A 24,450-nucleotide genomic window follows, 5' to 3' on the forward strand; every position below is an offset into this window, starting at 1 on the left:
GTCTAACAGAGTGAAAGGAAATAGGATTCCATTTGAACAATCTCTCTGGCCTGATTGGAATTTTATGGAGTTTCTAGAAGTTAGAGCTGAAAAAGATCTATTTCGGCATTTGAATGCACAAATCAGTGTTCTGAGTAAGAATGGTGGATGTCCTATCCATTTCCAGTCTTTGACCACTGCTGCACATCGACCAGTTGTTCACAGTGATTCCCAAATCTTCTTTCTGAGTGGCTGGTTACCTTTAAATTATGTATCAGAAGTTTAAATTATTCCTTCCACTGTGCATTACCTTGCATTTGTGAACACTGAATTCTGTCTGCAGTTCTACCGTTTCAAATCCACATTCTGTTGCAGTCTATCTTCATTCATTCTCTATGCACCACACAGAACTGAACAACAAAGAAAAGGCTGTGCTAACGTTGCAGTGTGCTTTCCGTCGCATCCTGGCATGTAGAGCAAGGGAGAAGCGCCTTAGGGAGCAGAGAGAATACACAGAGTTAATGGAGCGCCTCCAGAGAGAGGTAAGAAATAAGTTTAATTGGAAATACAGAGAGAGCATTTAGAAGATTGGTAACTGCACCAATATAGCAATAGGATATGCATGTGCAGGCCTAAATTGCGTTCTGAGGCACAGAGTCCAGCACTCTCAGCCATCAAGTGCACTTCTGACTGACTAATGCCTAAGAACATAAGAATGTCCAGACTGGGTCAGACCAAAGGTCCATCCAGCCCAGTGTCCTTTCTGCTGACAGCGGCCAATGCCAGGTGCCCCTGAGGGAGTGAACCTAACAGGTAATGATCAAGTGATTTCTCTTCTGCCATCCATCTCCACCTTCTGACAAACAGAGGCTAGGACACCATTCCTTACCCATCCTGGCTAATAGCCATTAATGGACTTAATCTCCATGAATTTATCTAGTTCTCTTTTAAACCCTGTTATAGTCCTAGCCTTCACAATCTCCTCAGGCAAGGAGTTCCACAGGTTGACTGTGCTCTGTGTGAAGAAGAACTTCCTTTTATTTGTTTTAAACCTGCTACCCATTAATTTCATTTGGTGGCCCCTAGTTCTTATATTATGGGAACAAATAAATAACTTTTCCTTATTCACTTTCTCCACACCACTCATGATTTTATGTACCTCTATCACAGCTCCCCTTAGTCTCCTCTTTTCCAAGGTGAAAAGACCTAGCCTCATTCCAAACCCCTAATCATTTTAATTGCCCTTTTCTGAACCTTTTCTAATGCCAGGATATCTTTTTTGAGATGAGGAAACCACATCTGTACGCAGTATTCAAGATGTGGGTGTACCATGGATTTATATAAGGGCAATAAGATAGTCTCCGTCTCATTCTCTATCCCTTTTTTAATGATTCCTAACATCCCATTTGCTTTTTTGACTGCCGCTGCACACTATCCACGGTGACTCCAAGATCTTTCTCCTGATTAGTTGTAGTTAAATTAGCCCCCATCATATTATATGTATAGTTGGGGTTATTTTTTCCAATGTGCATTACTTTACATTTATTCACATTAAATTTCACTTGACATTTTGTTGCCCAATCACTTAGTTTTGTGAGATCTTTTTGAAGCTCTTCACAGTCTGCTTTGGTCTTAACTATCTTGAGCAGTTTAGTATCATCTGCAAACTTTGCCACTTCACTGTTTACCCCTTTCTCCAGATCATTTATGAATAAGTTGAATAGGATTGGTCCTAGGACTAACCCTTGGGGAACACCACTAGTTACCCCTCTCCATTCTGAAAATTTACCATTTATTCCTACCCTTAGTTCCCTGTCTTTTAACCAGTTCTCAGTCCATGAAAGGATCTTCCCTCTTATCCATGACAACTTAATTTACGTAAGAGCCTTTGGTGAGAGACCTTGTCAAAGGCTTTCTGGAAATCTAAGTACACTATGTCCACTGGATCCCCCTTGTCCACGTTTGTTGACCACTTCAAAGAACCAGTGCCACCCAGAGGATTCAGGGGGCCTGGGGCAAAGCAATTTCAGGGGCCCCTTCCATTAAAAAATGATACTTTTGCCGCGCCAAGCAGCGACGAAAAAAAAAAAAGAAAAACCCATGTCATGCTGCCGAAGGAAGAAAAGGACAGGAGGACCCCGCCGCTGAATTGCCACAGAAGACTAAAGCAGAGTGAATGAGCTGCTGCTGAAGTGCCGCCAACCCCCAGGAAGAGAGGGACTACCCCTTCCTGCTTCTCCACGTGGGCACCAATGATACTGCCAAGAATGACCTTGAGCGGATCACTGCGGACTATGTGGCTCTAGGAAGAAGAATAAAGGAGTTGGAGGCGCAAGTGGTGTTCTCGTCCATCCTCCCCGTGGAAGGAAAAGGCCTAGGTAGGGAGCGTCGAATCGTGGAAGTCAACGAATGGCTACGCAGGTGGTGTCGGAGAGAAGGCTTTGGTTTCTTTGACCATGGGATGGTGTTCCATGAAGGAGGAGTGCTGGGCAGAGACGGGCTCCATCTTATAAAGAGAGGGAAGAGCATCTTTGCCAGCAGGCTGGCTAACCTAGTGAGGAGGGCTTTAAACTAGGTTCACCAGGGGAAGGAGACCAAAGCCCTGAGGTAAGTGGGAAAGCGGGATACCGGGAGGAAGCACAGGCAGGAATGTCTGTGAGGGGAGGGCTCCTGCCTCATACTGGCAATGAGGGGCGATCAACAGGTTATCTCAAGTGCTTATATACAAATGCACAAAGCCTTGGAAACAAGCAGGGAGAACTGGAGGTCCTGGTGATGTCAAGGAACTATGACGTGATCGGAATAACAGAGACTTGGTGGGATAACTCACATGACTGGAGTACTGTCATGGATGGTTATAAACTGTTCAGGAAGGACAGGCAGGGCAGAAAAGGTGGGGGAGTAGCACTGTATGTAAGGGAGCAGTATGACTGCTCAGAGCTCCGGTACGAAACTGCAGAAAAACCTGAGTGTCTCTGGATTAAGTTTAGAAGTGTGTGCAACAAGAGTGATGTAGTGGTGGGAGTCTGCTATAGACCACCGGACCAGGGGGATGAGGTGGATGAGGCTTTCTTCCGGCAGCTCACGGAAGCTACTAGATCGCATGCCCTGATTCTCATGGGTGACTTTAATTTTCCTGATATCTGCTGGGAGAGCAATACAGCGGTGCATAGACAATCCAGGAAGTTTTTGGAAAGCGTAGGGGACAATTTCCTGGCGCAAGTGCTAGAGGAGCCAACTAGGGGGGGCGCTTTTCTTGACCTGCTGCTCACAAACCGGGTAGAATTAGTGGGGGAAGCAAAAGTGGATGGGAATCTGGGAGGCAGTGACCATGAGTTGGTTGAGTTCAGGATCCTGACGCAGGGAAGAAAGGTAAGCAGCAGGATACGGACCCTGGACTTCAGGAAAGCAGACTTCGACTCCTTCAGGGAACGGATGGCCAGGATCCCCTGGGGGACTATCTTGAAGGGGAAAGGAGTCCAGGAGAGCTGGCTGTATTTCAAGGAATCCCTGTTGAGGTTACAGGGACAAACCATCCCGATGAGTCGAAAGAATAGTAAATATGGCAGGCGACCAGCTTGGCTTAATGGTGAAATCCTAGCAGATCTTAAACATAAAAAAGAAGCTTACAAGAAGTGGAAGGTTGGACATATGACCAGGGAAGAGTATAAAAATATTGCTCGGGCATGTAGGAATGTTATCAGGAGGGCCAAATCGCACCTGGAGCTGCAGCTAGCCAGAGATGTCAAGAGTAACAAGAAGGGTTTCTTCAGGTATGTTGGCAACAAGAAGAAAGCCAAGGAATGTGTGGGCCCCTTACTGAATGAGGGAGGCAACCTAGTGACAGAAGATGTGGAAAAAGCTAATGTACTCAATGCTTTTTTTGCCTCTGTTTTCACTAACAAGGTCAGCTCCCAGACTGCTGCGCTGGGCATCACAAAATGTGGAAGAGATGGCCAGCCCTCTGTGGAGATAGAGGCGGTTAGGGACTATTTAGAAAAGCTGGACGTGCACAAGTCCATGGGGCCGGACGAGTTGCATCCGAGAGTGCTGAAGGAATTGGCGGCTGTGATTGCAGAGCCACTGGCCATTATCTTTGAAAACTCGTGGCGAACCGGGGAAGTCCCGGATGACTGGAAAAAGGCTAATGTAGTGCCAATCTTTAAAAAAGGGAAGAAGGAGGATCCTGGGAACTACAGGCCAGTCAGCCTCACCTCAGTCCCTGGAAAAATCATGGAGCAGGTCCTCAAAGAATCAATCCTGAAGCACTTGCATGAGAGGAAAGTGATCAGGAACAGCCAGCATGGATTCACCAAGGGAAGGTCATGCCTGACTAATCTAATCGCCTTTTATGATGAGATTACTGGTTCTGTGGATGAAGGGAAAGCAGTGGATGTATTGTTTCTTGACTTTAGCAAAGCTTTTGACACGGTCTCCCATAGTATTCTTGTCAGCAAGTTAAGGAAGTATGGGCTGGATGAATGCACTATAAGGTGGGTACAAAGCTGGCTAAATTGTCGGGCTCAACGGGTAGTGATCAATGGCTCCATGTTTAGTTGGCAGCCGGTATCAAGTGGAGTGCCCCAAGGGTTGGTCCTGGGGCCGGTTTTATTCATTATCTTCATAAATGATCTGGAGGATGGTGTGGATTGCACTCTCAGCAAATTTGCGGATGATACTAAACTGGGAGGAGTGGTAGATACGCTGGAGGGGAGGGATAGGATACAGAAGGACCTAGACCAATTGGAAGATTGGGCCAAAAGGAATCTGATGAGGTTCAATAAGGATAAGTGCAGGGTCCTGCACTTAGGACGGAAGAACCCAATGCACAGCTACAGACTAGGGACCGAATGGCTAGGCAGCAGTTCTGCGGAAAAGGACCTAGGGGTGACAGTGGACGAGAAGCTGGATATGAGTCAGCAGTGTGCCCTTGTTGCCAAGAAGGCCAATGGCATTTTGGGATGTATAAGTAGGGGCATAGCGAGCAGATCGAGGGACGTGATCGTTCCCCTCTATTCGACATTGGTGAGGCCTCATCTGGAGTACTGTGTCCAGTTTTGGGCCCCACACTTCAAGAAGGATGTGGATAAATTGGAGAGAGTCCAGCGAAGGGCAACAAAAATGATTAGGGGACTGGAACACATGAGTTATGAGGAGAGGCTGAGGGAGCTGGGATTGTTTAGCCTGCAGAAGAGAAGACTGAGGGGGGATTTGATAGCTGCTTTCAACTACCTGAAAGGGGGTTCCAAAGAGGATGGCTCTAGACTGTTCTCAATGGTAGCAGATGACAGAACGAGGAGTAATGGTCTCAAGTTGCAGTGGGGGAGGTTTAGATTGGATATTAGGAAAAACTTTTTCACTAAGAGGGTGGTGAAACACTGGAATGCGTTACCTAGGGAGGTGGTAGAATCTCCTTCCTTAGAGGTTTTTAAGGTCAGGCTTGACAAAGCCCTGGCTGGGATGATTTAACTGGGAATTGGTCCTGCTTTGAGCAGGGGGTTGGACTAGATGACCTTCTGGGGTCCCTTCCAACCCTGATATTCTATGATTCTATGACTGAAAGACCCACAGCTGAATTGCCGCCGAAATTGCCCCCGCTCTGTCTGCAGGGCCTCGGGCAAACTGTCCCACTTGTCGGATGCATGTAATAGATTAGTAAGACATGATCTCCCTTTACAGAAACAGTGTTGACTTTTGCCCAACAATTTATGGTCTTCTATGTGTCTATTTTATTCTTTACTATTGTTTCAACTAATTTGCCCGATACTGACGTTAGACTTACCGGTCTGTAATTGCCAGGATCACCTCTAGAGCCCTTCTTAAATATTGGCATTACATTAGCTATCTTCCAGTCATTGGGTACAGTAGCTGATTTAAAGGACAGGTTACAAACCATAGTTAATAGTTCCGCAATTTCAATTTTGACTTCTTTCAGAACTCTTGGGTGAATGCCATCTGGTCCTGGTGACTTGTTACTGTTAAGTTTCTCAATTAATTCCAAACCTCCTCTAATGGCACTTCAATCTGTGAGAATTCCTCAGATCTGTCACTGACAAAGGATGACTCAGGTTTGGGAATCTCCCTAACATCCTCAGCCATGAAGACTGAAGCAAAGAATTCATTTAGTTTCTCACTTTATTGTCTTTAAGTGCTCTTTTTGTATCTCGATCGTCCAGGGGCCCCACTGGTTGTTTAGCAGGCTTCCTGCTTCTGATGTACTTAAAAACATTTTGTTACAGTTTTTGGCTAGCCGTTCTTCAAACTCCTTTTTGGCTTTTCTTATTACATTTTTACACTTCATTTGGCAGTGTTTATGCTCCTTTCTATTTACCTCACTAGGATTTGACTTCCACTTTTTAAAAGATGCCTTTTTATCTGTCACTGCTTCTTTTACACGGTTGTTTAGCCATGGTGGCTCTTTTTTAGTTCATTTACTGTGTTTTTTAATTTGGGGTATACATTTAAGTTGAGCCTCTATTATGGTGTCTTTGAAAAGTGTCCATGCAGCTTGCAGGGATTTCTCTCTAGTCACTGTACCTTTTAATTTCTGTTTAACTAACCTCCTCATTTTTGCATAGTTCCCCTTTCTGAAATTAAATACCACAGTGTCGGGCTGTTGAAGTGTTCTTCCCACCACAGGAATGTTAAATGTTGTTATATTATGGTCACTATTTCCAAGCAGTCCTGTTACAGTTACCTCTTGGACCAGATCCTGCGCCCCACTCAGGACTAGATCGAGAGTTGCCTCTCCCCTTGTGGGTTCCCGTACCAGCTGCTCCAAGAAGCAGTCATTTAAAGTATCAAGAAAATTTGTCTCTGCATTTCGTCCTGAGGTGACGTGTACCCAGTCGGTATGGGGATAATTGAAATCCCCCACTATTATTGAGTTTTTTATTTTGATAGCCTCTCTAATCTCCCTTAGCATTTCATCGTCACTATCACTGTCCTGGTCAGGTGGTCGATAATAGATCCCTACTGTTGTATTCTTATTAGAGCATGGAATTACTATCCATAGAGATTCTATAGAACATGTGGATTCATTTAAGATTTTTACTTCATTTGATTCTACATTTTCTTTCACATATAGTGCCACTCCCCCCCCCGCCCCCTCCCTCCCACAGGACCTGTTCTGTCCTTCCAATATATTTTGTCCCATTGATTGTCCTCACTCCACCAGATTTCTGTGATGTCTATTATATCAATATCCTCCTTTACCACGAGGCACTCTAGTTCACCCCTCTTATTATTTAGACTTCTAACATTTGTGTACAAGCACTTTAAAAACTTGTCACTGCTTATTTGTCCTTTTCTGATGTGTCAGATTCTTTTTTATGTGAATGTTTCTCATCTGATCTGGCCAATACTTCATCCTCTTCTATCCCCTCCTCCTGACTAAAACCTAAAGAATCACTATCAATAGACTCTTCTCTAAGAGAAGTCTCTGTCTGATCTATGTGCTCCTCTGCAGCAATCAGCTTTCCCCCATCTCTTAGTTTAAAAACTGCTCTGCAACCTTTTTAATGTGAAGTGCCAGCAGTCTGGATCCACTTTGGTTTAGGTGGAGCCCATCCTTTCTGTATAGGTTCCCCCTATCCCCAAAGTTTCCCCAGTTTCTAATAAATCTAAACCCTCCTCTCTACACCATCATCTCATCCACACATTGAGACTCTGAAGCTCTGCCTGCCTACCTGGCCCTGTATGTGGAACTGGAAGCATTTCTGAGAATGCCACCATAGAGGTCCTGGATTTCAGTCTCTTCCCTAGCAGCCTAAATTTGGCCTCCAGGAGATCATAGAAGTCATAAAAATCATAGAATATCAGGGTTGGAAGGGACCTCAGGAGGTCATCTAGTCCAACCCCTGCTCAAAGCAGGACCAATTCCCAATTAAATCATCCCAGCCAGGGCCTTAAAAACTTCTAAGGAAGGAGATTCTACCACCTCCCTAGGTAACACATTCCAGTGTTTCACCACCCTCCTAGTGAAAAAGTTTTTCCTAATATCCAACCTAAACCTCCCCCACTGCAACTTGAGACCATTACTCCTTCTCCTGTCCTCTTCTGCCACTGAGAATAGTCTAGAACCATCCTCTCTGGAACCACCTCTCAGGTGAAAGCAGCTATCAAATCCCCCCTCATTCTTCTCTTCTGCAGACTAAACAATCCCAGTTCTCTCAGCCTCTCCTCATAAGTCATGTGTTCCAGACCCCTAATCATTTTTGTTACCCTTCGCTGGACTCTCTCCAATTTATCCACATCCTTCTTGTAGTGCAGGGCCCAAAACTGGACACAGTACTCCAGATGAGGCCTCACCAATGGCGAATAGAGGGGGACGATCACATCCCTCGATCTGCTCGCTATGCCCCTACTTATACATCCCAAAATGCCATTGGCCTTCTTGGCAACAAGGGCACACTGCTGACTCATATCCAGCTTCTCGTCCACTGTCACCCCTAGGTCCTTTTCCGCAGAACTGCTGCCGAGCCATTCGGTCCCTAGTCTGTAGCTGTGCATTGGGTTCTTCCGTCCTAAGTGCAGGATCCTGCACTTATCCTTATTGAACCTCATCAGATTTCTTTTGGCCCAATCCTCCAATTTGTCTAGGTCCCTCTGTATCCTATTCCTGCCCTCCAGCATATCTACCACTCCTCCCAGTTTAGTATCATCCGCAAATTTGCTGAGAGTGCAATCCACACCATCCTCCAGATCATTTATGAAGATATTGAACAAAACCGGCCCCAGGACCGACCCCTGGGGCACTCCACTTGACATCGGCTGCCAACTAGACATGGAGCCATTGATCACTACCCGTTGAGCCCGACAATCTAGCCAGCTTTGTACCCACCTTATAGTGCATTCATCCAGCCCATACTTCTTTAACTTGCTGACAAGAATTCTGTGGGAGACCATGTCAAAAGCTTTGCTAAAGTCAAGAAACAATACATCCACTGCTTTCCCTTCATCCACAGAACCAGTAATCTCATCATAGAAGGTGATTAGATTAGTCAGGCATGACCTTCCCTTGGTGAATCCATGCTGACTGTTCCTGATCACTTTCCTCTCATGTAAAGTGCTTCAGGATTGATTCTTTGAGGACCTGCTCCATGATTTTTCCGGGGACTGAAGTGAGGCTGACTGGCCTGTAGTTCCCAGGATCCTCCTCCTTCCCTTTTTTAAAGATTGGCACTACATTAGCCTTTTTCCAGTCATCCGGGACTTCCCCCGTTCGTCACGAGTTTTCAAAGATAATGGCTAATGGCTCTGCAATCACAGCCGCCAATTCCTTTAGCAGTCTCGGATGCAACTCGTCCGGCCCCATGGACTTGTGCACGTCCAGCTTTTCTAAATAGTCCCTAACCACCTCTTTCTCCACAGAGGGCTGGCCATCTATTCCCCATGTTGTGATGCCCAGCACAGCAGTCTGGGAGCTGACCTTGTTCGTGAAGACAGGGGCAAAAAAAGCATTGAGTACATTAACTTTTTCCACATCCTCTGTCACTAGGTTGCCTCCCTCATTCATTAAGGGGCCCACACTTTCCTTGGCTTTCTTCTTGTTGCCAACATACCTGAAGAAACCCTTCTTGTTACTCTTGACATCTCTGGCTGGCTGCAGCTCCAGGTGCGATTTGGCCCTCCTGATTTCATTCCTACATGCCCGAGCAATATTTTTATACTCTTCCCTGGTCATAAGTCCAACCTTCCACTTCTTGTAAGCTTCTTTTTTATGTTTAAAATCCGCTAGGATTTCACCGTTAAGCCAAGCTGGTCGCCTGCCATATTTACTATTCTTTCGACACATCGGGATGGTTTGTCCCTGTAACCTCAACAGGGATTCCTTGAAATACAGCCAGCTCTCCTGGACTCCTTTCCCCTTCATGTTAGTCCCCCAGGGGATCCTACCCATTCGTTCCCTGAGATCTCTCCTACCCTTCCCTATGTCATTGGTACCTTCGTGGACCATGACCACCGGCTCCTCCCCAGCACTACACATAAGTCTATATAGATGCCTGCCCTATAGTGACTCATTGCTGTTATCCTGGCATTCATTTTTATTTAAAAAATAATTTTTTAAATCAGTTTTGAGATAAGCTATGTACCATAACCTTCCACTATGTAGAGATGCTCCTAGGATTATGAGAGAGAAGATTCTAGAGAACGGATTCTAAATACCTTTTCTCTGCTGTCTTAAATATATATATATTTTCTTTTTTTCTAACCTTGTTTCTCCATTTTAAAGGTTCCCTGTACTATCTGGGATCATCCTCTTCCCCCTAACTCCTATCTCTACCTGAAGTTTCCTGCCCTTTCCACAAGAATTTGTAGCCTATCACTTTCTACTGTAAAAACTGAATTTTAAATATTGGAAGGCTCTGTTAAATATGATTGGAGGGACCATCAATGGTGAAACTGGAAAATAATAAATGGTGACAACCTCCCATGCTCTGCCTACTACATTCTATGCTCTGTCCACATGTGATGCCAAAATGAACTGCTACTCAGAGTATATTGTGCAGATCTTCAATAATATGATTGTGCCTTTTCTTTCCTGCATGCTTTAATCAGCATTGAACTAATTAATCTTAATACTTAAATTGTCATCATTAGGCTTCATTTTTAATGCCACGTGGCGATGAACGGACTAGCTCACATCTCTCAGAACTATTGTTCTTCTTCAAGTGCTTGTTTATGTCGATTCTAAGTAGGTGTGCGCATGCCACATGCACAGTTGCCAGAAGGTTTTTCCCCTACTGTTATCTGTAGGGGTCGGCTCTGGAGCCCCCCGAGTGACCCCCTGAGTCACGCCCTCGTGGTGCTGTTTAGGGCCCTGCCAACCCCCTGCCTCTTCAGTTCCTTCTTAGTGCCCATGACGGTTGTTGAAACTGTGGTTCTCTCTTGCTTTGGCAAGTGATTTCCCTAGTGGACTCTTTTCTTTCTTCTTGTAAATAGTTAATAGTGTTAGTGTTTTAGTATAGTAAGTTAGGTCCCCACTTATCAGGGTCAATCCTACCCCTTTTTCCCTGAGATTGGGGCATGCCTCAGTCTCAAGGTTTAAACCGTGTGGGGCTTCCCAAAAGCCTATGCCTAGGGGCAATCCCCACATGTCATGTTTGAAGTGTATGGGAGAATCCCATCAAAAAGATCATTGCAAGATTTTCAGGGGATTTCGTCCCAGAATGAACAAGGAGAGGGACTAGAGACTGAAACTCCTCTTGATGGAGCCAGCTCTCCACCCACATTCAGAGCCAAGTCAGTCTGAACCGGTACCCATCACGTCTGCATCGGTGTGGAGTGCACTGGCTTCAATGAGGGAGCCCCCAGCACCAAGGAAAGACTCTGGGACTTAGGGTCCTCTGCACCGTCAAGACTCTCTGGCACCGAAGAGGTCCTCACATGGGGAGGTGCAGCACTGCTCCCAATATCCAGAGCTGCGAAAGAAGCAGAGAAAGATGGATAGGGGACGCTCACCCACACTGAAAACAGCTGAGCGTGAGGGCTCAAGCGCAGTGTGACCAGCACCGGGCCACTCCAGCTCCAGGCCGTCTAGTGCGGTACCGTGGACTCTGGCCCTGCTGAGGGGTCTGTCAAGTCCGGTGCCTCTGGACTCCCCTCAGAGGAAGTAACACAGAGAGACACGAGAGCTTCACTCCACGTCGGAGACTTTTGAGGCAGCTAGGGACCTTATACCCTTTATGGCACTGCTGTCTCTCACCAGGTGTGAGAGGGCACTGGATGCCAGACTACTTGCACCACAAAGGCACTCGGTGCCATCTAGAGGCAAGCCAGCCATGTCGTGGCACCAGTTGCCTTCTCTTCAGCACTGCTCTCCAACACCGTCCAGCATCGACTCGCCTGATCACCACGGAGCGAGTCTTCACCATTGGAGGCAGAGTCTTATGCCTCAAAGATAAGTCAGCACCACTCACAGCATCGACACCTAAGGCCCGATGCAGGGCAGTCTCTCCCCCCTATGCCCTGGCCGGTGCAGTGGCAAGTGCCTGCACAATGGCCCTTTTGGACCCCATAGGCATTTCATCCAGCCCAGAGTTCGTATTCAAGGGGGTCGCTATCAGTTGCCTCCTCTTCCTTCCTTCCTTCCTCCTCTGCTGCCTCCTTTGACCCACAAGCATTCCCGCAGTACCAAGACTGGCATCAGACCCAGCACCGAGGTCGACATTGAGCCTGAGGAACCAGCACTGCGTGATCTTTGAAAGCCACAGGGCAAGAACAGTGTCCCGTAGTGGCCTGAGCATCTTACTCTTCGTCTCTCAATGAAGCGGTGGTTGGGACCTCCGCAGCATCTGCCCATGATAGCAGGGCTCACCAGGTGCTCCTGAAGAGGGTGGCCCAAAACCTGGGGCTCCAGGTAGAGGAGGTGTCAGAGTCCTCAGACCTCATGGTGGGCATCTTGACCCTGGCTGGCCCTTCATGGCTTGCCCTGCCATTAATAAAGACAATCCAGGACATGACCAAAACATTGTGGCAGACTCCAGCATCTTTGCCCTCCACAGCAAAAAGAATGGAGAAGAAGTACTTCATGCCTTCAAAAGGGTACGAATACCTCTACACCCACCCTCCACCGGGATCGCTGGAAATAGTGGCCACAAATGAATGTGAGAGGCAGAGGCAACAGGGGCCCACGGGGTTCAGGCTCTGGGGCAGAGTTTGGTTGAGGGAGGGGGGTCAGGGCTGGATGTGGGAGGGGGTGCAGGCTCTGGGAGGGAGTTTGGGTGTGGAAGGGGGCTCAGGGCTAGGGTAGGAGTGCAGGAGGGGGCAAGGAGTGCAGGCTCCAGCCAGGCGGCGCTTACCTTGTGCGGCTCCCAGAAGCGGACAGCATGTCTGGCTTCTAGGCTCAGGGGCGGCCAGGTGGCTCTGCGCACCGTCCCCTGCTTGCAGGCACCACCCCCACAGCTCCCATTGGCCACAGTTCCTGGCCAATGGGCTTTGCAGAGTCAGCGCTCAGGGTGGGGGCAAACGTGCAGAGACCCGCTGGCCACCCTTGCGCCTAGGAGCTGAACATGTCAGCTGCTTCCGGGAGCTGCGTGGAGCCAGAGCAGGTAGGGAGTCTGCCTTAGCCCCACTGTGCTGGTGACCAGACTTTGGCCTATTAAAATCTCCTGGATTGCCTTTAATAGTCACTGGGAGATTGAGGCCGATTCCGGGAGACTCCCGGCCAATCTGAGAGGGTTAGCAACCCTACTTCAGCCCACTTTTCTTTCCATGTGGGTGCTTGGATCCTCTGTCTTCTCGTGCACATGGCTGAGAGTCCCTTTGAGTTTGGAGTTGTAATGACTGGTTTTATTGCAGGCCTTCATTGCAATGGTGAAGAAGGAGCAGGAAGAAGCTGAACGGGAGAGACAGAAAGAGGAAGAAAAAAGGAAGAAGCAGCAAGAAATACAACAAAGGAAGAAACGGATGCTGGAGGCGGCATTTGATGGGGATGTGGAAGAGATGAAGGCTGTGCTAAAGGAAGTTAGTACTTGGCAGGGGAGAGGTTCCATAGGAACTGGAATACACATAAGAGAGGGAGGGACCTCATGCCCTTTTCTGGGAGCTCTGCTCATTTCCAAATTTATTGATTTGGATCATAGTCCATTGTTGAAGGCTGTAGAAATGGTTCATTCTGAAATATGCTTTATGCAAGAGGCCCCAAGCCTCCTGGTTCCTCCCCTCAGAGACTTGTTCATTAGGTAACAAAGGACAAAACATAAATGAAGTAGGGAGCTAGTAAGGTGTTTGCCATCCATCTGGGTTGCATCATGCTGTGTTTGTCTCTTCCTGCCTCTAATCTCTTTTTGCCTGCTTTGATTGCCTGCTTTGATCGTGAGCTCTTCGATGCCGGGAGTATGCTTTGTGTGTGTCTGGAAAACACCTGAAACTTCACAATGTAAATAAACTGTATGCAAAAAATCTTTCTTCACTAATCTTTCAGATAATACATAATTCCCAGGGGTACCCAGAGCAGAAGGCATTCTTTTCCCATTCTCCATGTTTATCTTCTCCATTTGTCTGTCTCTCTCCAGGTGTCAGATTTGGATACTAAGAATGGTGTGGGTACCGATGAAAAAGGGAAGGCCACGCGTCTCTGTAATCACATCAACATGGTGGAGTGCACTGACTCCAATGGGAACACGCCCCTTTCAGAGGCAGCAGGAGGTGGCCACCCCAATGCTATCAAGCTGCTGATAGAAAATGGAGCCAATCCCAACTGCAAGGTACGAAATTGTGGTGGTGGAAGGAAATAGGCCACAACTGAAATGGGAACTGCCTGAGATTCAATAGAACAAGACTCACTGCAACCTGTATAAACAGTGTTATGAAAGATAGCTTGGCCAGACCGTGGGGTCAGCTAATGTGTTATATGTCTAATCACACTTCAGTACTCAACTCATACTGCCGTACTTGCTGTAGTGGGGATAAGAGGGCAAGGTTCAATCCTTGGTAGGTAATTAACCCCTAAGACAGTCCATGGGGGTCCAGAATTGATATCCATGTGGGAGAGATCTCCAAGGTGGTAAATAGTTAGGAGGGGCTGTGTTAAGTCCTCCACCAGCAGAATCCCCAGCACAGTAATCAAGTGGTTTCTTCATGTGTTTGTCCACATGGATTGTAGTCTTTGTGCACATGTGTACCATGCATATGAGACTGGATTCTTTTGGCCAGCAGAGTCCATTGGGGCCATGCTTGTGCTCTGGATGCCCTTGCCTCCCCCCAACCCAAGGCCATCAAGTGTGGAGGTGCCCTTCTGTCCCTCAGTTCCTTCCTACCACTAATGGTAGTGAGACAGAATCCCTGCAGTGTCCTGCCAGCATTAGTGTTAAAGTTCTTTGGACTTGGCCACGCAGTGAGTTAATGCGTGGCAAGCTAGTGCACTGTAGATTCACACCCTGGCTTCCCATATGTTAACTTGCCGGGTAGACAAGTTCTTAGTATTATTAATTAGTTGTTTGTTAGTCTGCAAGCATCTCCGTCATCTCAGGCTTAACAGTCAAAGAGCAGCCAATAGCCTGACAAAAGTCCCTCTTCCACCTCGGTGCTGACAGTTAAACAGGTACCAGTGATACCCACGAAACATGTGGCCGGCCCTTCTTCCAGCGCCAACCGCAATGTACTAATCGCTCCAGTGACTTTTCATGGGTACCCAGTGCATAGGTACAGTCCCTGTCCGTACCTAGAGCATATATGGTACCAAGCGATTTAGCTATAGGCCAGGTACTGGAGTCAACATTGCTAGATAGGTTGAAGGTGAGGCTGGCTAGACCACTAGTCACCAAGACCTCTGTACTGCAGATGATAAGTGTCAGCAGTACAAACTCGATCAATACCAGAGTGGAGGGCACATTGTACACTTGAAAGTTTAGCCCCACCTTCAGAGCAGGAGTACTCCTTTTCATTCTCACAGTCAACGCACAGTAGGGGCTCATCTCCCACTTGCTCGCCCTCCCTCCCTTCTATGGGGATTACAGTGGGAACCTGGGAGGGACTCTAGGAACTGGTCTCATGATAGGAAATGGCACGAATCTAATAGGCCCCCTGGTATGTCTTCCAGTGCAGTATCCATATGCCTATTGACCTTGGCCTTACTGGACACCATCGGGCATGTGATCCCATACCTGCAAGCCAGTGTCTACTGCCTCCCACCCCTCACCCCAGGACTAGATCCCTTTCTCCCCAGAGACAGAATAGACCTTCTCAGACTGGTCAATTACCGTAGCCTCAGATGCTAGAGACATGAGGAGGAGAGCAATGAAGATCATGCAGATGAAGGAGAACAATTAATCCCATCTGAAATTTCCTCATCCTCTGCATCTTCTTCAGACAACTATTTTAATGGGCCCTAAGATCTTATGAAATGCATGGCAGAGGCTCTTGACTTTCAACTGGAGATGTTAAAAGAGAAATCATAGAAACTGCTGGACATAGCAGCATGGTATGGTAAATAGCAGAGTCCCCCAAGCATGTCTACTGGGACCAGTGCTATTCAACATATTCATAAATGATCTGGGAAAGGGGATGTGACAGGTTGGATCACAGAAACCCCCTTGGGAACTGCCAACTGATGTGCTGAGACTACTTCTGCCCCTGCTTTCCCTGCGAGCTCGAGACTCCAGCACCCTGTCATGCTGAGCCAGACACGCCAGTCTGCTCCAACACAGACCCAGGGTCTGAACCACGGGCCCCAAAGCTGCAGACTTAACTGAAAGCAACTTAAGAAGTGTTCCTGTCTTTAACACTCAGATGCTCAACTCCCAGTGGGGTCCAAACCCCAAATAAATCCATTTTACCGTGTGTAAAGCTTATACAGGATAAACTCATAAATTGTTCGCCCTCTATAACACTGATAGAGAGATATGCACAGCTGTTTGCCCTCCCTCCTCCCCCCCCCCCGGTATTAATACATTTTCTGGGTTAATTAGTAAGTAAAAAATGATTTTATTAAATACAGAAAGTAGGATTTAAGTGGTTCCAAGTAGTAACAGACAGAACAAAGTGAATTACCAAGCAAAATAAAATAAAACACGCAAGTCTAAGCCTAATATGGTAATAAAACTGAATAGAGATAAAATCTTACCCTCAGAGATGTTTCAATAAGTTTCTTTCTCAGACTGGATGCCTTCCTAGTCTGGGCACAATCCTTTCCCCTGGTTCAGCCCTTGTTCCAGCTCAGGTGGTAGCTAGGGGATTTCTCATGATGGCCGCCCCCTTTGTTCTGTTCCACCCACTTACATATCTTTTGCATAAGGCAGGAATTCTTTGTCCCTCTGGGTTCCCACCCCTCCTTCTCGATGGAAAAGCACCAGGTTAAAGATGGATTCCAGTTCAGGTGACATGATCACATGTCACTGTAAGACTTCATTACCCACTTGCCAGCGCACACATATACAGGAAGACTTACAAGTAAAACAGAGCCATCTGCAGTCAATTGTCCTGGTTAATGGGAGCCATCAAGATTCCAAACCACCATTAATGGCCCACACTTTGCATAATTACAATAGGCCCTCAGAGTTATATTTTAAATTTCTAGTTTCAGATACAAGAATGATACATTCATACAAATAGGATGAACACATTCAGTAGATTATAAGCTTTGTAATGATACCTTACAAGAGACCTTTTGCATGAAGCATACCCCAGTTACATTATATTCACACTCATTAGCATATTTTTATAAAATCATATAGAGTGCAACATCACAGGGGGTAAACAGTGAGGGGGGCAAAGTTTACAGATGGTACAAAATGACTCAAGATAGTTAAGTCCAAAGCTTATTTAATTGTTCCCATAATATAAGAACTAGGGGTCACCAAATGAAATTAATGGGTAGCAGGTTTAAAACAAATAAAAGGAAGTTCTTCTTCACTCAGCGTACAGTCAACCTATGGAACTCCTTGCCTGAGGAGGTTTTGCAGGCTAGGACTATAACAGGGTTTAAAAGAGAACTGGATAAATTCATGGAGGTTAAGTCCATTAATGGCTATTGGCCAGGATGGGTAAGGAATGGTGTCCTTAGCCTCTGTTTGTCAGAGGGTGGAGATGGATGGCAGGAGAGAGATCACTTGATCATTACCTGTTAGGTTCACTCCCTCTGGGGCACCAGGGATTGGCCGCTGTCAGTAGACAAGATACTGGGCTGGATGGACCTTTGGTCTGACCCAGTCTGGCCGTTCTTATGGTCTTATGTTTTTGGTTGTGCCTCCCCAGAGCACAGGTTGGATGGCCTCCTGAGTGAGTCAGGGAGTGGAGGTGGCGCTCCCTCCCTGGACCCCCCTGTGCGGAGCTGGCTTGAGCCCTGCCAGCCTTTGCCTCCCCCACAAATAGAAGTAAAACTATGCCTATGCCCAAAGGTCCGCCCAGGCCTGGAGCCCCGTGCTCCTTTCCCCCCCCGCCCCCCACCAGGCCCTGGCGTTTTTATAGCAAGTTGAGGGGGGGCCTCAGGGAGAAAAAGGTTGAGACCCCCTGAGCTGGGGTACAGGCACTGCTGGCTTTGATAATCCAATCTTGCATGCCAAGAGTGAAACTCATGTGGACAACATGTCTCAAAGAACCACAGTTATTCTAAGGTAAGTAACTTCTGTGATAGGGTCCCCGGTGTGCAGACTGGGACCATGGGACTGCTGTGTCTCCTTAACTCTCTCCAGCCTGGGCTGTCTCTCACAATGCTTTGCTAGTGACAAGCAGCAAACCCCTCCAGGCGCTGTTATCACTCAGCACAACTGCATGTGGAGCCCCACACCCAGCTAGATTGCCTGAATGCTCCCAGAGCCACTCACGAATCACACAGGGAAAGGCACCAGAGCGAAATCCCCCCAGCTCTGTACCTCAGGAATATACCATCTTGCCCTGGACTGGGGGTGCAGGCTCTGGGATGGGGCCAGGGATGGGGAGTTTGGGGTGCAGGAAGGGGTTCTAGGTTTGGGGAGGCTCAGGGCTGGGGCAGGGGATTGGGGCGCAGGGCTGGGGCTCGAACTTACCTCCTGTGGCTCTCTGTCAGTGGTGCAGCCGGGGTGCAGAGGCAGGCTTTCCGCCTGTCCTGGCACCACGGACCGCGCTGTGCCTGAAACAGTCAGCTGCAGGTCCAGCTCCTAGGTGGAGCCACCGCCATCTCCCCAGCTCCAATTGCCCGGTTCCTGGCCAATGCTCGGGGCGGGGGTGCGTGCCGTGTTCCGTGGCCCCCCGCCTAGAAACCGGACCTGCTGTTGGCCGCTTCCGGGGCGCAGTGGGGTGTTGGAGCAGGTAGGCACTAGCCAGCCTTAGCTGGGCAGCACCACCAATGGGACTTTTAATGTCCCAGTCAGCGGTGCTGACCAGAGTGACCCAGTGCCTAACATGTCGCGACCCAAACTTTGAAAAACGCTGATCTAGATTAAGCGGTTTTTCTCACCCCACTGGATATTGCAGTCCTTAATATACAGGTTTGTCTCTTAAACCTAGGCCAGTCTCCTCTGTTGGAGTCTTCAGTCTTTTGAGTCTCCTGGTTGCTTGCAGCATAGGTGGGGGCAGGAGAAAGGCCAAGCATGAGGCCCCTGTGTTCTGTTGTATACCCTTAGTCCATGTGCTTGGAGAACACAAGCCCAGGCATGTCTGGTGGGCATTGCTGAGTCCCCAGGCATGGTTTGAGCAATTTTCCTGGTTTGACCTTATACAGGTGAGTCATTGAATTGTAGCTTTCTTGCTGGACAATGGCTGTTGATGGTTGCTTGTCTCTGAGGAGCTAATATCTGGCTGATTCCCCAACTTACAGCATGTTTTAGTGACAACCATACAACACAATCTCATAACTTCATATGCACTAAAGATATACGTATTTAGATAGAACAGTGGATTTCAGCAGTTCATAACCTTTCCCCTGATGCCTCGCATGGCCTGCTGTATATGCAATATCACTATTATATATAAATGAGGCATATGGGGTTACAGGACACTACCCCAAGGTATAGAATGTCACACTTTCCCCCTTGGTTTACTGCAAGAGGGTTAGTCAGTGACTAACTCAAAGACACTTTGTGTTATAATTCTCTTGTCATCCAGCCATCAAGGCCATGAAATGACGTGCCTCAGTTTCCCCTTCACACAGCAAACCAGATTTTTTATCCCAAAACTTAACATCATACCAAATTTTTTATCACAGATGGCTGTTTACAAGTATCTTTGTGATACCATGCCCTCTGTTCAGATATTCTGGTTTGAGGTTGGTTTGTTCATTACCCATGGTGTCATTTGACTCCTCTCTGTGCTCACAGCCTGTGGAAAAACACCTCCCTCTCTGTCAGTTGGGTCATTTGCATTCTGACAAACGACCACCTTACAACTTCCTACTCTCAACTCCTCTGTTATCGCAGGCACTGGAGCTGCATCTTGATTTAAAGAAGCAGAGTTACTTTCCAAAAACTTATCAGAAATAGCATGCTGAAAAACTGGGACCTGGATTGGGGTACCCTCTGCCATCCCCTTATGGTTACTTACCCTTTCTTTCCCCATTTATTTTCTGTTTTTAAAAAAAATTATACCTTTATTTCTAGCTGTTAGAACAGTTACTGTTCATCTGTAGGGATGAACCACCATAGTTGCAGTATGCCAGGCTGACCGGGCTTCAAGTGTTGCCTTTACTTCCGGAAGATGATCACAATATCATAGAATCATAGAATATCAGAGTTGGAAGGGACCTCAGGAGGTCCTCTAGTCCAACTCCCTGCTCAAAGCAGGACCAATCCCCAACCATTAGACCTCATTTTCTATGCCAGTTTTGGTTTTCTGATTTCCGGTTCCACACTTTTCTTATATGTCAAGCATGATCTTAATTGACCCTTTTTGTGTGGACTAATTCAGTCTTGTCTTACTTTTGCATCTTTTCCCATCAGCATTTGTTATAGGTCATTGTGACATCTTATGAACTTACACTCACTTTTTACAGTTGAGCTCACAATTAGGGTAAATTTGTAGGCCCAGTTTTCAGAACAGAAGGTATGCCATTCTAGACCTCAGATGACTCAACAAGTTCATCTGTTACTTCGAGTTCAGGATGGTCACTTTCATAATCCCTACACTAGCATCTCAAGGTTGCTTCAGGGCACTCATTCTTTAGGAGGCATAGTCACGTATGTACATCCATCCAGCCCACAGGAAGTACCTTTGTTTCCTAAAAGGAAACTCACACTATCAGTACAATGTGCTATTGTGTGGATTTTCTATGGCACTGAGAGCATTTACCAAGTGCCTTGTGGTCATGGCAGCTCATCTAGGAGCCAAAGGCTCACATTTATCCATGCTTTGATGACTGGCTGATCTGAAGTATTTCCCCTTCCCCGCCCCCAGACATGTTTTCCAGACCTTGAATCTTTCTCGTGGCTCTTTTCTGAACTCAGTCTCTAATTTTTAAACACCCTTGTTAAAAGGACACCAAAACTGATGCACATTCCAGTAATGGTATCGTCACTGCTGAATTAACAGATAATCCATAGTTTTATAGATTTAAAGGCCAGAAAAGACCATTAGATCATCTAGTCTGACCTTCTACATAAAACAGGCCAGATTATTTAACAAAGTTATCCCTGTAGTGAGCAAAAAATCACAGTGCTGGCATCATAGGGTGAAATTCTATGCGCCAGTGTCAGGCAGGTTAGCTTCATGATCATAACTGTCAATTCTGGCCAAAAATTCTATGTCTGTTTTTGTTTTTCTCTCTTGTATTTTTAATCTTTACTTTTTAAAACTTTTGTTATATGGAACTTATTTCCCACCCCTTGCCTAATTTCTCATTTAAATTTAATATCTAACATTTTAGTGTTCTCTTTCCTAGTTTAATTAACTTTTACCTATTAGTAGGGCTCTGTATCTGTCATGGAGGTCAGATGACAGTAGCCCCTGGCAGCTGGTGCCACTGGCCCTGGGGCACCCCCCCAATGGCTCCCTAGAGTGCCCAGCCAACAGTGGCCCCCGACCCCTCCCCCAGCAGCAGGTATTTAGATTATAAGTCATGGGCAGATCACCGGCTATGAATTTTTGTTTATTGTCAACATGGACAAGTTGAGAGTCCTGCACTTAGAGTGGAAGAATCCCATGCACCGCTTCTCTTTCTTCTTTCATATGGCTGGTGTAGAGCAACAACTACAATTTCACCTGAAGTTGATCGACCCAAATGGCTACATCAGGGGTAGCAGAATTTATTGCAGTGATGCCTCCTTCATATTTATACATTGGGCAGTGATATGTTCTATAGTCTGTCGCGGGGAACCACACTCGCACACTGCAGAGTCCTTGATTTTCCATTTGTGCATTAGATATCTGCATCTACCATGGTTGATTCGCATTTGGTTCAGAGTTGACCAACATGACCATGGAAGGTCAAACACAGGAACCTTCTGCCTGGGATCTGGCACAAGGTGCTTATTTTTTAAGTCTTGTTTAGCCCAGTCTGCTTTCCAAGCCTCCTTCTGATTGTAGCCTGATTGCATGAGGCTAAACAAATGTTACCTGAAAGGCTTGCAGGACTTAAGATGTTGTGGGGGGGCTGTCAAGGTTCCTTCCCCACTCTGAACTCTAGGGTACAGATGTGGGGACCTGCATGAAAACCCCCCAAGCTTACTTTTACCAGCTTAGGTTAAAACTTCCCCAAGGTACAAACTATTTTACCCTTTGCCCTTGGACTTCCACTGCCACCACCAAACGTTTATCTGGGTTTATTGGGAAAGCGTTGTTTGGAAACATCTTTCCCCCCAAAATCCTCCCAACCCTTGCACCCCACTTCCTGGGGAAGGTTTGGTAAAAATCCTCACCAATTTGCATAGGTGACCACAGACCCAAACCCTTGGATCTTAGAACAATGAAAAAAGCATTCAGTTCTTGAAAAGAAACATTTTAATAGAAGAAACAGTAAAAAGAATCACCTCTGTAAAATCAGGATGGTAAATACCTTACAGGGTAATTAGATTCAAAACATAGAGAATCCCTCTAGGGAAAACCTTAAGTTACAAAAAGACACACAGACAGGAATATTCATTCTATTCAGTACAACTTAATTTCTCAGCCATTTAAAGAAATCATAATCTAACGCATATCTCGCTAGATTACTTACTAAGTTCTAAGACTCCATTCCTGTTCTATCCCCAGCAAAAGCATCACACAAACAGGCACAGACCCTTTGTTTTTCTCCCTCCTCCCAGCTTTTGAAAGTATCTTGTCTCCTCATTGGTCATTTTGGTCAGGTGCCAGCGAGGTTATCCTAGCTTCTTAACCCTTTACAGGTGAAAGGGTTTTTCCTCTGGCCAGGAGGGGTTTTAAAGGTGTTTATCCTTCCCTTTATATTTATGACAGGGGCATTGTCAAGGTCTTGGTGAATAGGAAGGCATTTGGTTTCCTGGATTCGCTGAGCTTCGCCAAACGTTGCAGCAGTTCGGCGTATCGGCAGGGGAGCGATGTTAGACAGGACAGGTAGCCATGGTGTTGGAGTCAACTTCAGGGTTCCTGTGATGCACCACATCACTGTATTGTGGGTGGCCACAAGTCGTGTGTGGCTGCATCTGCTGCTTACCGGTGCACAATATTCAAATACTGAATATACAAGTTGTCAGGGTTCCCTCCCCACTCTGAACTCTAGGGTACAGATGAAAACCCCTCAAAGTTCATTTTTACCAGCTTAGGTTAAAAACTTTCCCAAGGCACAAATTTCTCCTTCTCTTTGAACAGTATGCTGCCACCACCAAGTGATTTAGACAGAGAACAGGGAAAGGACCACTTGAAGTCCTGTTCCCCCAAAATATTCCCCCAAGCCCTACACCCCCTTTCCTGGGGAGGCTTGAAAATAAACAAGATGAGCACAAACCAGCCTTGGATTTTTAAGACCCAAAAAACCCAATCAGATTCTTAAAAAACAGAACATTATTAGAAGAACAAAAAAAGATAAGAGAACAACTCTGTAAGATCAGAATGGAAGATAATCTTACAGGCAGTCAGATTCAAAACATAGAGAATCCCTCTAGGCAAAACTTTAAGTTACAAAAAGACTGAAAAACAGGAATACACCTTGCCTCCAGCACAGCGAATTTCACAAGCCAAAACAAAGAAAACCTAATGCATTTTCTAGTGAGATTACTTACTAACTTTACAGGAGTTGGAGGGCTTGCATCCTTGATCTGTTCCCGGCAAAGGTATCACACAGACAGACAAAAGCCTTTCCCCCACTCCAGATTTAAAAGTATCTTGTTCCCTCTTTGGTCATTTTGGGTCAGGTGCCAGCCAGGTTACCTGAGCTTCTTAACCCTTTACAGGTAAAAGGACTTTGCCTCTGGCCAGGAGGGATTTTATAGCACTGTATACAGAAAGGTGGTTACCCTTCCTTTATATTTATGACAGATGTTCGCAGCACTGATGTTGGTGCACCCCAGGTTGCAACTGAACTATGTTGGCTCTCGTTTTGATCTTTGCAGCTACCTTCTCAAGATGATCATGGAAGGAGAGGGTGCGGTCGAGTTTCACTCCAAGATATGTTGGAGTGTAATCGTGTTGCACATTTTTACCCCAGAAAGCTACTTTCAGTGTGCTTTTGGCATTCCTATTATCAAGATGAAATGCGCTTACTATTGTTTTTCCAGGGTTTGGTTTTGTCATGGAGTGTGAGGGAGTCAAAGCCCTGTACCCCCCACATCCTGCAATTCACCATGACTCTCAGCCAGCCAGTAAAACAGAAGGTTTATTAGATGACAGGAACACACTCTAAACAGACCTTGTAGGTACAGAAAACAGGACCCCCCAGTCACATATGGGGCAACTTCCACACTTTCCCTTGGATGCTTGATCTCTTCCCACCTGCCCCCGGCCCTGCCCCCACTCCATCCCTTCCATGCGGCTCTGCCCCAGCCTAGCGTCTTCCCACCCCTGCCCTGCCCCCATTCCAACTCTTTCCCCAAAGTCCCCACCGCAACTCCGCCCCCTCCCTGCCCCTATTCCAACTCCTTCCCCAAATTCTCGCCCTATCCCCTT

At 46.7% G+C, this 24,450-nt stretch overlaps 1 protein-coding gene across 1 annotated transcript in view; it reads left to right on the forward strand.

Annotated features, from left to right (window-relative positions):
- Positions 1–24,450, forward strand: part of IQANK1 (IQ motif and ankyrin repeat containing 1) — a 116,220-nt gene that overhangs the window by 41,560 nt on the left and 50,210 nt on the right. The window contains exons 3-4 of the mRNA XM_073335041.1: positions 13,282–13,446; positions 13,998–14,189. Of these exons, the coding sequence (XP_073191142.1) occupies positions 13,282–13,446; positions 13,998–14,189 (357 nt within the window). The remainder of the gene's footprint in view (positions 1–13,281; positions 13,447–13,997; positions 14,190–24,450) is intronic.

The sequence above is a fragment of the Lepidochelys kempii genome, chromosome 2, assembly GCF_965140265.1.
Source record: "Lepidochelys kempii isolate rLepKem1 chromosome 2, rLepKem1.hap2, whole genome shotgun sequence".
NCBI classification, from domain to species: Eukaryota; Metazoa; Chordata; order Testudines; family Cheloniidae; genus Lepidochelys; species Lepidochelys kempii.